This window comes from Panthera onca, chromosome B1, assembly GCF_046562875.1.
Source record: "Panthera onca isolate mPanOnc1 chromosome B1, mPanOnc1 haplotype 2, whole genome shotgun sequence".
NCBI classification, from domain to species: domain Eukaryota; kingdom Metazoa; phylum Chordata; class Mammalia; order Carnivora; family Felidae; genus Panthera; species Panthera onca.
Window position 1 is genome coordinate 2,441,623 of NC_138342.1, and position 12,649 is coordinate 2,454,271.

The 12,649-nt window shown below is 59.4% G+C and overlaps 1 protein-coding gene across 7 annotated transcripts in view; it reads left to right on the forward strand.

Annotated features, from left to right (window-relative positions):
- RGS12 (regulator of G protein signaling 12) overlaps window positions 1–12,649 on the forward strand; it is a 122,205-nt gene that overhangs the window by 61,681 nt on the left and 47,875 nt on the right. For 6 of the 7 annotated variants that reach the window (XM_078446342.2, XM_081795474.1, XM_078446343.2 and 3 more), the window contains one exon: window positions 2,663–2,684. The exons of the other annotated variant lie outside the window; for it this stretch is intronic. In XM_078446342.2, the coding sequence (XP_078302468.2) occupies window positions 2,663–2,684 (22 nt within the window). The remainder of the gene's footprint in view (window positions 1–2,662; window positions 2,685–12,649) is intronic. 7 annotated transcript variants of the gene reach the window in all.

Consider the following 12,649-nt stretch of genomic DNA (forward strand, 5'->3'; position numbering starts at 1 on the left):
CCTCTGAGCTGCCACAAGTGTGACCTTTTCCAGGGCTGTCTTCCAATTCCCAGATTTTCTTTTCAGCCCTACCACTGCTAATCTCTGCACCGAGCGTCGCGTTTCAACGAGTGCAGTTTCATTGTGAGCATCTCGTCAAGGGTTACTGGCCACGTCTGCCGCCTCGCTTCCTCTTTCCTCCGTCACCACTTTGATACACGATTTCATCTTTATTCGACGTTCTGTGTCAGAGCCTCCCAGCGTCTGAGGATCTGCTAGTTGTTTCGGGGAGCTCTTTCTCCTCATGGGTTCTTCCCTTGGGTTTGGGGGGATTCTTGAGTTGTGAGCTTTTACTGGGGCAGGCTCACTTTTTGGAACTCCTGTGGGCCTCAGTTGGGCCGCTCTCCTCCCAGGCGGTTTGGGAGCTGGCCGTCTTTGCCCAGGAGTCCCGGGGCGTGTGGCCCGCGCCCTGCACTCGATGCCCGGCCCGCCCCTCGGTCCCGCCTAGTGGCTCCTTTGCTGTTTACGGAGCAGCAGTATGTTGAAAGCATGTCTGTGTCTATACCGTCTGCACAATTTTTCTGTAAATCTAAAATTATTCTGGAAAAAGAGTATATATTTTTTAAGTGCATTTATTTATTTTGGGAGCAGGGGAGGGGCAGAGACGGGGGGAGAGAGAATCCCAAGCAGGCTTCACGCCGTGGGTACGACCCTGGGATCGTGACCTGAGCCGAAACCCAGAGTCGGATGCCCAACCGACTGAGCCCCCAGGAGCCCCTAAAATACACTTCTGTGAAAAGCACGTTGGTTGAGCTTTACCTGGATCCGTGCGCACTGCCCTGCGACGCTCCGTGACGCCCCTCTCTTGTCCGACCTCCTTCCGCCTCTTCTGGCTTCGGGGACGTGCCTCGAGTTCATTTTGGGGCTGGGCGTAGAGATTGTAGCGCACGTCAGAACTTGCTTTCCATCGTGAGCACAGCGTGAGCACAGCCATGGCCTTCATATTTCTGAGGTTTACGTTTCAGGATTCGTTTTTCCAGTATTATTATCGATAGCATTTCCGACGTTATGTGTGGCCTTGTGGGTTTTCTTCTCATAATCTCAAGGGAATAATTTGACTTTATGACGTGGTTGCTGGTGCTTTACCGTGAGTACGGAAGGACGGCTTTCCGCGGTGTGTCGGCCTGGGAAGGGGGCTTGTGTGAGGAAGGTCACGCCCTTGGGGGGCGAGGGCTGACGGCCCAGGCCGGTTTGCCAGAGTCCGCGCTCGCCTGCCCGTCTGGCAAGATGGACGTGTAAAAACCGGACACACAACGGTGTGTGGTTTTACTATTGGAAACGTACCGATAAGGTGCCAGGATACAGTTCTGGGGCGTTTCTGCCCCAGGACCCGCGATGGTTTGAAACAGCGAGAAGCCCCTATTCCAAAACTCCGGGCTGTCAGAGGACAGGCCCTTTTTCTGGGGCAGAAGGCCATCCATCCCTTAGCTGGGCCCTCCAGCCTTCCAGGTCTGAGACCCACGAGGTGAGGGGCTCAGAATGGGAGGGGGTCCCCCATCTTGCACGCGGGTTGGGGGGTGAGGTTTCGGGGGGCCTGGCGCTGGGGATGGGCCGTCAGCCGCGCCTTTGGCAAGAGCTTCCTCGAGTCCCGCGCTCAGGTCTCGGCTGCCTCTGCGGAGAGGACCCGAGTGCAAGTCTGTCTCCGCGCTGGGCTCCCAGGACTGAGCCAGGGAGGGCGGCGGCCGCCACTGAGAGGAGCGTGCGCGGCCTTCATCCTGCCGCGGAACCCGAGCTGCGGGGTTTGGTCCCGCGCGTGGTGGAGGCCGGGGGAGGCCCAGCACCAGTGCCGTCGGGCCTGGCCTGCACCTGCTCTCCAGAGCTGGGCCCCTGCTGTGACCGGGACGTCCCACAGGGTTGTAGGGTGTCCCCGCGGGCTCCTGGGTCCCGCCCTCGTCGGCTCCTTCCGGCTTCCCGTGCGCGCACGCCCGGATCCTGTCCTTCCTCAGCTGCTCCTCCCGCCTCCCTCCTTCCCCGCCTGCCTGCGTCTCCCAGGAGCCCTCCTCCGACGGGCCCGTTCTGTTCATCCGACCGCCTGTCCTTCCGGGACCCCCCCTCACAGCCTCCTGCTGCCTTCCTACCGGCCTGTTCTGCCCTTGCCCGACTCGTCGGGTCTTTTCCCCGGTGCCTTTGAGCGGCCCCCCACCTCTCCTCCGCTCTCACCCCCTGCGGGCGCCCTCCTGGCCCCTGCCGTGCCGTCACCCGGGCACCTGTCACCGTCACCGGGAGGGGCCCGGTCCCCGCGGCAAGCGGAGGTGCCAGAGCGGCCTGGCGCGGGCCGGTGTGGCTTGTGGGCGATGCACACCGACGGGCTCCCAAACCGGGTTTCTCCAGCGTGTTATTAATGATGCCAGACGTGCCGGGATTTGTTGTTTTCGAATGAAAAGGATGATGACTTCCGCAGAGCCCCGTGTCCCCGGCCTGCCCGGCTTGGGCGGGGTTCACCCAGGAAGTGGGAGCAGAGCTCCTGACTCACTGAGGTGTCTGGTCGTCCTCGGGCGCCCACACTGGGAGCCGGGAGCCCCTCCGGAGGACCTGGCGGCTTGTTCCTCAGACGACAGGCCTGCTGTTGCCCGACTTGGTCATGAGGCTTCATTAACTCATGTCTCTCTCTCTTTTCTTTCAGTCTGCAACTGTATCTGATGGTGGTAAGTCACAATTTCTGATGTATATTTTTATTATTTTTATCGAGTGTTTGTTCACATTGTGAAAGTGTATTTGCCATTGATTCACTCAGAAGAGATGTTTTCCTTGCTTTTCCCCGTCCTCTGGGGGAGGGTTTTGGTCAGGGCTGACTTGGGGGAACTTCCCATGGCTCCCTGGTGACCGAGACACGAGTTCTGGAAGCCGTTTATTGCAGAGACATGTTAGGAACCTGACCTTGAGCGGGTGGAGCCCTTGCGGCCGTCCGGGCGTTGGCTGCAGCACGTCTCATCCCACCTGTGCTGACAAGTTAAAACACGCCGTCTTTTTAACCAGCAAGTGAAGATTTCAAAGCTCTTGCCGAATTTGAGCAATTCTGGAAATTCGGGTGAGACTGAAGTGCGATATGTTCCCTTCTTAGGAACAGCCTAGTGGGTGAGTTGAGGCCTGCGGGCTGGACAGGAGGTGAGAGCCCTCTTCCCGCCTCTGAATAGCGTGTGGGAGCTCTGTCACGGGTTCCGTCCAGAAAGGAGGTGGCCGGGCATGTCCCCTCCCACTGGCAGTTGCCCTGCTGTGACCTTATCATTTTTGCTCCGTGGTGGTTCCCTGTCGCTCGTAAGACTCGTAAAGTCCTTATGCTCACAAGCCGTGTGTGTGTGTTTTACATGTTTTAAGGAATCTATTCTTCTGTCTTTGGAGAGTTGGATTTATAGCTTATCGAAAGGTCTCAGCCCTGTGTTCTCGCTGTCTGCTGGCCGTAGGTCTGACGCACACGAGCAGCAGGAGCCGGACGGCCGTGGGGCCCGAGGTTGCCCCGGTTTTGCCCGGGAGACAGAAACGAAGCGTGGTTTTCTCGACGCTTCCTGTTGTCCCACAACTGCTGGCTTTGGTGGGGTGGCGGGCCCTGGACGGGGCTGCTGGCGCGGAGGGCAGGTGGGGCCGGGAGCCGCCGCCGGTCGCGGGCACGCGCGGAGCACATCTTGAATTACAGACGTGCTGATACCTGAGGTGGAGACCATGGATCCTGAAGGTTGTGTTTGGGGATTGATTCATTTTAATAAAAGGAATTACGTTCCCTTTTTCACACACGGTGATAGTCATGCCATTTAATCGGTCTTCAGCTGGGAGCGGGAACCATTTCCTTAATGAAAAGAAAGAGGACCGGTAACCAAATCCAGGATAAAAGTGGTTTTTATAAAATTCCCTTTCTGCTGTTCCAGTTTATCCTTCCCGGTAGAAGATGCTCGTTTCTGCAGGAAACTTACACACGTGACAAGTTCAGTTTAACCGTAAATACGAGGCCTGATCAGGCTGGGACACTTTCCCCCCGTGAGCAGTGGGTGTGGGGGCCCTGACGTCCACTCAGTGTTTACGAAGCCAGGCCTCCCACGTGGGGGGGGGGACCCCTGACCTGGGGTCCAGTGTGTCCTTGCTAAGGAAGCAGTGTCCTGGCAGTGGCGGGTGGGGGCCCCCTCTCCGGGCCCTGTGGGCCCCAGCGTCTCTGGGGATGGCCCCCGTGCCCCGCGAGGCCCTCTGCGGCAGAGGTGGGTAGGGAAGGGCCCACTACTTCTTGAGCACGCCCCGAATTTTAGGAACTGCACCGACAGCCCGTGTGTGTTTTATTTAGTTTTTCATACTTTTATCACTTTTCCACCTTCGATTCTCTTCCGATCGTAAGAAGAAAACGTTTCTCATTGCGCTCGCGGGCTAGTTCTAGGAGCTCCAGCCCCACAGTCTCCACGGGAGGGGGGCAGGGACTGGGGACCCGGTCTGGAAAGCACCCCGTTCACAGGTTAGGACGGTGTCCACGTGGACACCCCGCGTGGCTCTGGTGACGGGTGAGTCACTCACTCGGAAGCACCGGCAGTCGCGGCTGCCTTCCGCCTCCCGCGGTGTCCCCGCTTCTCCCTGTGTCTTACAACCTCTCACCATCTAGCTGTGTGGCTTTATTTGGAGGAAGTCGGACAATGCTGTTGTGCGACTTTTGGCAACTTGAGTGTCACCCGCTTTCTCGGAAGGAGAGGGGCTCATTGCTGCCGGCAGCCAGAGACCGCCCTGTGAAGGCAGGGCTGGATGGAGGCCAGCCTCCGTGGAGGGCACGCCAGGACCTGGGGTGAGTCCGGGGGCAGATTTGGCCTCGAGGAAAGGAAGAACATTCTAGCATTAAAGAGAGGCTTAAAAATGTAATGACCCCCCCCCCCCCCCACCTTGGGAAGTTATTCAGACACTTGCTCACAGAGGAGGCCCACGGCCCAGGAGCAGAAGCGCGGACGTGGCGGCCGTGGGCCGGTGGGAATGCGCGGGCCTGCAGTGTAGACGCGAGCGGGGCACGTGGGCCTCCCGTCCTGGGCCACGGAGCCCTGCGGCTTTATTGTCACAGAAGCTCGCTCTCCTGCTTTCTCTCTCTCTCTTTTTCACTCTGCACCAGGCAGCTTTGCCAGGAGTCCCTGCCCACCCGACTCCTACATCCTCAGAAGGTCAGACTGCGTTCCGCCCTCCCTAGACGTGCTTTCGCGGTGGAGAGGCGCGGCGTGTGAGGGAGCCGTGCGAGCGCCCCCACCCCGGGCACACGGCGGGCTCGCTCACTCGCTCGCTGCGTCACCCGCGCGAGCCTCCCACTTCTCCCCTCTCCCAGCGTGCTGGTCCCAGCGTCTCAGAGACCCCTTGGGGGCATGTCCCCTGCCGCCTTCTCGTCCCTGCCCTGCATCCCGGCCCCAGGAGGCTGCGGCCGCACCCCCTTCGCCTAAACTGCCGTCCCTTCGAGGTTTGCTCCCCTCCCGACACCTCACTGGCCCCGCTCCCTGCCTGCTCAGAGCTGGGGTGGTGGTGACCCCGTCCTCCCGCCCCGGTCTCACGTGTCCCTCAGACCCCTTGTATGCCAGCGCACTCCGGGTCCCGTGGCAGTGCCTCCGAGAGGCCTGGGCCGCTGCCGGCCTCCCCGTGAGACCAGCCTGGGCTTCCTTGCCGCCCGGCACTGCTGACGAGGGCCGTCGTGCCGGTCACTCCCCTGTGTCACCGTACGGCCTCCGCGCCGGGGGCCCGGTGCCACGCACGGTGGGCGGTGCAGAGGGCATCTGAAGGAAGGCGTTCACAGGACACGCGGGTGCGAGCCGGAGCCCGGGTTGGAACAGTGGCTTTCAGAGTTTTCCCTTCGTGGCGAAAGCCTCCGGTCACACAAGCAGACAAGCCAGGAGAACCCCGTTCGATAGAACGCCAACGCAGACGGCTGGTTGAGGCTGTGGCCTCCCTGGCGCTGGTGGGCGTCTCCTACCCAGGCGCCGGCCACACGGGGCAGGTCTGGGCCATCCCCTTTGTCCTTGTCCAGAAGCTGCCATCCGTCACCCCTTACTGACAAAGACACACTTTTTTTTTTTTTTAAGGTTATTTACTTATTTTGAGAGAGAACACAAGCAGGGGAAGGTCAGAGAGGGAGAGGGAGAGAGAGAATCCCACGCAGGCTCGATCCCACGAACCGTGAGATCGTGACCTGAGCCGGAGTCAAGAGTGAGACGCTTAACCGTCTGAGCCACCCCGGGCACCCCCGCAAAGACACGTAGTTTTGAAGTCACTTGTAAACTCCATGCCATAAACTAATAGCAGTTAATTCTGCTAATTTTGGTTATTCTCTTAACATCGAAGCTGGAACCTTTTTGAAACCAGAAATAATACCAGATGAAAGCCATGTGATCTTTAATTCTTGTTTGCTTTCTGAATGCAGATGGCCTTTGATTTTAAGCCTGCTCTCTTTCCTGTTTTGCTGTCCGCCCTGTTCAAGCACACACCAAGCAAGACAAGCCATAGGGCGGCAGGAAGGTAGCGGGCGTGTCCCCGGAGTGGCAGGGAAGGCCGCGCACCGAGCTCCTTGCCACCAGGCCGCTGAGGAGCCCCACGGGGCCTGAGCCTATGGCACTGAGTGGGCTTTGTTGCCCTAAACGCGGACCTTGGCTTTGCCAACTGCCCTGCCTCAGTCCTTGGAGCTCAGTCGCAGGGACACGGGGAGATGTCCCCTGCCGGTTAGTCCCTTTGTCACTGGCGGCCAAGAGGCTGTGCGGCAGGTTAGGATCATTTAGTAGCTAATTGGAGTGGAGTGCGGTTAGAGGTGCCATTACAAAATTTTTTTTTTTTATGATTTTTCTTTATTTTTGAGAGGCAGAGAGAGACAGAGCACGAGTAGGGGAGGGGCAGAGAGAGAGGGAGACACGGAATCCGAAGCAGGCTCCAGGCCCTGAGCTGTCAGCACAGAGCCCGACGCGGGGCCCGAACTCCCGAACCGCGAGATCGTGACCTGAGCCGAACTCGGACCCTCAACTGACTGAGCCACCCAGGCGTCCCTAGAGGTGCCATTTTTAGCCCGTCACTAGGGTTACACACGGGAGGGACCTTGGGCCTTGGGAAGGGTGCCGTCTGGAAGGAGGCCAGGCCTCACGTCCTCGGCCACACTGGGTGCCTGGCCTGTGTGCGTTCTGGCACGTCCCTGTTACCAGTACCCACACTGCTCAGGGGCTTCTTGTTTTTTTTTCCAAAATTATCTCATTTTTATATTTCCCAGCTTTATCGAGGCATGGTTGACAAATAAAAATTGTATGTATTTAAGGTGTGCGATGTGGTGAAATGACCGTTACAATCGAGATAATTAACGTGCCCATCACCTCACGTGGTTCCCTCTGTGTGTTGGCGGGGGGGGGGCGGGGGCGAGGACCGTAAGATTGACTCTCTCGGCAACTCTCAGGTGGACGATACGAGCCTGTGATGTGTGGTCACCGTCTGTGCCTTAGATTCCCAGAACTTACTCATCTTTTAAGTGAAACCCTGTCAACCTTGGCCAACGTCTCCCGTGTCCCCTCGCCCACCACCATTCTGCCTTTTACGTCTGTGCCTCGGACTCCACTGGGCCTTGGACAGCGTGGGTTTGAACCGCGCAGGCCTGCTTAGGTACAGGGTTTTTTTTCTCAATAAATACAGTACAGTCCTGTGAGCGTATCTTCCTTATGATTTTCTTAGTAACAGCTTCTTTTCTGTGGCTGACTTTATTGTAAGAATACGCATCTCATACATACAACATATGAAATGTGTATTGTTTACGTCATCGGTGAGACTTCCTGTCAACAGTAGGCTGTCACTAGTTAATTTTTTGAGGAGTCGGAAGTTACGCGCGGATTTTCGGATTTTCGACTATGTGGGGATTGGGGTTAGGGTTAGGGCATCCCAACCCCCATGCTGTTCAAGCATCATGTGTATGTTATTATTTTTTTTTAAGTTTATTTGTTTACTTAGAGAGCTAGCAAGCTGGGGAGGGGCAGAGAGAAAGGGAGAGAGAGAATCTCAAGCAGGTTCCACACTGTCCGCCCAGAGCCCGACGTGAGGCTCGAACTCACAACCCGAGCTGAAACCAGGAGTCGGGCCCCTGACCGACTGAGCCAGCCCGGCGCCCCATCAGGCGTCGGCTGTATTTTAGATCCACGCACAAGGGAGAACGCGCAGCGGCTGCGTCTGGCTCGTCTCACGCAGCGTAATGTCCTCTGGGCTCGTCCGTGTGTCTCAAAGGCAGAAGTCCTTCTTTTTCGAGGGCCGGGTGGCGTTCCACCGCGTGGATGCCCCAGCGTTTCCTTATCTCTTCGCCTGCCTCGAAGGGGCGCGGTTGGCCTGCGGACGGACACTTGTTTCCGTGTCTTGACCACGGCGAGCAGCGCTTCAGTGAACGTGGGGGCGCGGACATCCGGTTTCAGTCCCTCGGACAGGTACCCAGCGGTGGGGTGGTTCTAGAGTTCATTGCCGGAGGGTCCTCCATCCCGTCCTCCACAGTGGCCGCACCGGTTCGCGCTCCCCCCGGCGGCGCGAGAGGGTCCCCTTTCTCCGCGTCCTCGCCAACCCCTGTGGCTTCTGGTCTTTTTGATGATAGCCACTCCGATGGGGGTGAGGTCATCCCTCGCCGTCGTTTTGACTTGCGTTTCCCTGATGATGAGTGATGTCCTGCACCTTCTCACGCGCCTGTTGGCCGTCGGCGGCTCTTCTTTGGAGAAGCGTCTGTGCAAGTCCTTTTTTCTCCGGTTGTTTGGATCTTTTGTTGTTGAATCGCGCGAGTTGCGTGTATTTTTTGGCTGTGACTCCTTTACCGGCCGTGGTCTGCGAGTCTTCTGCGGAGGGGCTCGTGAGCACGTGGCCACCACCGGGCGGATCAGACCGTCAGCCTTGGCATTTTCTGAGCGAGGCGCGGGGCCTGGAAGAGCCCGGGGGGCGGCCCGGCTGGAGCCGCGCACGGTGAGGGCCGAGGAGCCTGTCCCCAGGGAGCCACGCTGTGTGTCAGCCGTGCCTGTCACGGTGCACGCGGTTCCGCTTCCGTCTTGGTGGCCGCCCCATTAGGCAGGTGCAGACGTGCGTCAGAACAGGTGAGTCGCTCGCGTGCCCTGAGATCACGCCCCCTGCGGCTGCACACGTCGACACCGGTGAGCCGCAGGTGGTGCTCCGCCAGGGAAGCCGGACCCCGGAAACAGACGGCGACCCGTTTAGGCGAGAGCCTGGGAGAGCTGGGGCTCCAAGAGGGAGGACCGCATGTGGGATCACGGCAGCCGCGCGGCTCGGAGCAGATGTACCCGACTCCGACGCCACGTCTCTCCTCCCAGCCCCTGGCATTTAATACCCACTTTATTTTCACATATTCCATCCTTGAGGAAAACGACCTTTTGGGGTAAAATGAGACATGTGTATTATAAATACGTTAAGTCATTAAAAGAAAAGCAACGGAGAAAACGGTTTTGAAAGACCAACCCAAACCCGGCAAGCCTGAAACAGGCGAGTGTCCCCACGGGTGTCCCTACAGACAGCAGCTGAGGCAGGTGGACAGGGCGCCAGACACGCCAGGACGCGAGGGCGGATCAGGGCTCTCCGGGGGTGTGCCTTCAGGCAGGCAGGACCAGGCGGGGGGCGCTCAGGCTGCTCGGTGGCTCAGACCCCGTGGGAGGCGCGGCTCGCAGCTCCCTCCCTCCTCCTCTGTTCCCACCTCTCCTGGGTTCCTGGCCCCAGGGTACATTTCGCCGGCAGAATGCGTAGCTATAACTTCATAATTGGGGCCTGTGGCTGTGAGCTGCGGTTGTGTGTGGATCCTGTATGGACGGGGGGAGAGGAGTGAGGGTCCCGTGTGGATGGGGGGAGGGAGAGGAGTGAGGGTCCCGTGTGGAGGGGGGGAGAGGAGTGAGGGTCCTGTGTGGCCGGGGGGAGGGGAGAGGAGTGAGGGTCCCAGGGGGAGGGGGGAGAGGTGTGAGGGTCCCGTGTGGAGGGGGACAGAGGAGTGAGGGTCCCGTGTGGAGGGGGGAGAGGAGTGAGGGTCCCGTGTGGATGGGGGGAGGGAGAGGAGTGAGGGTCCCATGTGGATGGTGAGGGGAGAGGAGTGAGGGTCCCGTGTGGACGGGGTGGGGGGGAGAGGAGTGAGGGTCCTGGGGGGAGGGGGGAGAGGTGTGAGGGTCCCCATGTGGAGGGGGGGAGAGGAGTGAGGGTCCTGTGTGGACGGGGGGGGGGGAGAGGAGTGAGGGTCCCGGGGGGAGGGGGGAGAGGTGTGAGGGTCCCGTGTGGAGGGGGGGAGAGGAGTGAGGGTCCTGTGTGGACGGGGGGGGGGAGAGGAGTGAGGGTCCCGGGGGGAGGGGGGAGAGGTGTGAGGGTCCCGTGTGGAGGGGGGGAGAGGAGTGAGGGTCCTGTGTGGACGGGGTGGGGGGGGAGAGGAGTGAGGGTCCCGTGTGGAGGGGGGGAGAGGAGTGAGGGTCCTGTGTGGACGGGGGGGGGGGGGGGAGAGGAGTGAGGGTCCCGGGGGGAGGGGGGAGAGGTGTGAGGGTCCCCATGTGGAGGGGGGGAGAGGAGTGAGGGTCCTGTGTGGATGGGGGGGGGGAGAGGAGTGAGGGTCCCAGGGGGAGGGGGGAGAGGTGTGAGGGTCCCGTGTGGAGGGGGGGAGAGGAGTGAGGGTCCTGTGTGGACGGGGGGGGAGAGGAGTGAGGGTCCCGTTTGGACAGTGAGGGGAGAGGAGTGAGGGTCCCGTGTGGACGGGGGGGGGGGGGGGGGGGAGAGGAGTGAGGGTCCCGGGGGGAGGGGAAGGGGAGAAGAGTGAGGGTCCCGTTTGGACAGTGAGGGGAGAGGAGTGAGGGTCCCGTGTGGAAGGGGGGGGGAGAGGAGTGAGGGTCCCGTTTGGACAGTGAGGGGAGAGGAGTGAGGGTCCCGTGTGGAGGGGGGGAGAGGAGTGAGGGTCCTGTGTGGACGGGGTGGGGGGGGAGAGGAGTGAGGGTCCTGTGTGGACGGGGGGGGGGGAGAGGAGTGAGGGTCCCGGGGGGAGGGGGGAGAGGTGTGAGGGTCCCCATGTGGAGGGGGGGAGAGGAGTGAGGGTCCTGTGTGGATGGGGGGGGGAGAGGAGTGAGGGTCCCAGGGGGAGGGGGGAGAGGTGTGAGGGTCCCGTGTGGAGGGGGGGAGAGGAGTGAGGGTCCTGTGTGGACGGGGTGGAGGGGGAGAGGAGTGAGGGTCCCGTGTGGAGAGGGGGAGAGGAGTGAGGGTCCTGTGGACGGGGGGGGGGGGAGAGGAGTGAGGGTCCCGGGGGGAGGGGGGAGAGGTATGAGGGTCCCCATGTGGAGGGGGGGAGAGGAGTGAGGGTCCTGTGTGGATGGGGGGGGGGAGAGGAGTGAGGGTCCCAGGGGGAGGGGGGAGAGGTGTGAGGGTCCCGTGTGGAGGGGGGGAGAGGAGTGAAGGTCCTGTGTGGACGGGGGGGTGGGGGGGGAGAGGAGTGAGGGTCCCGTGTGGACGGGGGGAGAGGAGTGAGGGTCCCGTGTGGACGGGGAGAGAGGAGGCCCACCCTCAGCCCTTCAGCCAGCCTTCTCAGTGTCACTCTTTTACTGGGTCTCACTGGCAGGTTCCTGAGCCCACAGGCTCTCTTTTCCTCACGTTTCTGCTTCATCGAGAATCAGTCTGTTCTCACCATACTTAAAAGGCAATTTGGTTGCAAAAGTCTTTTTTCCTATGACATTAATTTGATTTTCAGGCATAACTTTTCTCTTTTTTACTTTTTATTGGTTCTATAATAGTATTTCTTGATCTTGTCCTCAACTTGTTTTATCAGTGGTGTTTTCTCTCTGTTCTCTCATAGAACAGGAAGAGTTTTAACATTGTTTAGGTCGTGTTTCCTTCTGGACCAAACTTTGTCTCTGTCTCTTGCATGTTATATGTCTTCCCTCATCCATGGGCGCATCCATCCATCCATCCACCCACCTGTGTATCCATCTGTCTTTCCATCCATCCATCCATCCACCCATCCACCCATCCATCCATCCATCCACCCATCTGTCTTTCCATCCACCCATCCACCCATCCATCCATCCATCCACCCATCTGTCTTTCCATCCATCCACCCATCCACCCATCCATCCATCCATCCACCCATCTGTCTTTCCATCCACCCATCCACCCATCCATCCATCCATCCACCCATCTGTCTTTCCATCCATCCACCCATCCATCCATCCATCCACCCATCTGTCTTTCCATCCACCCATCCACCCATCCATCCATCCGTCCATCCACTCAGCCATCCATGTGTCTTTCCATCCATCCACCCACCCACCCGTATATCCATCTGTCTTTCCATCCATCCATCCAGCCAGCCATCCATCCATCCACTCAGCCATCCATGTGTCTTTCCATCCATCCACCCACCCACCCGTATATCCATCTGTCTTTCCATCCATCCATCCATCCACCCATCCACCCATCCATCCATCCATCCACCCATCTGTCTTTCCATCCACCCATCCACCCATCCATCCATCCATCCACCCATCTGTCTTTCCATCCATCCATCCATCCATCCATCCATCCATCCATCCATCCACTCAGCCATCCATGTGTCTTTCCATACATCCACCCACCCACCCACCCGTATATCCATCTGTCTTTCCATCCATCCATCCATCCATCCATCCATGCATCCACTCAGCCATCCATC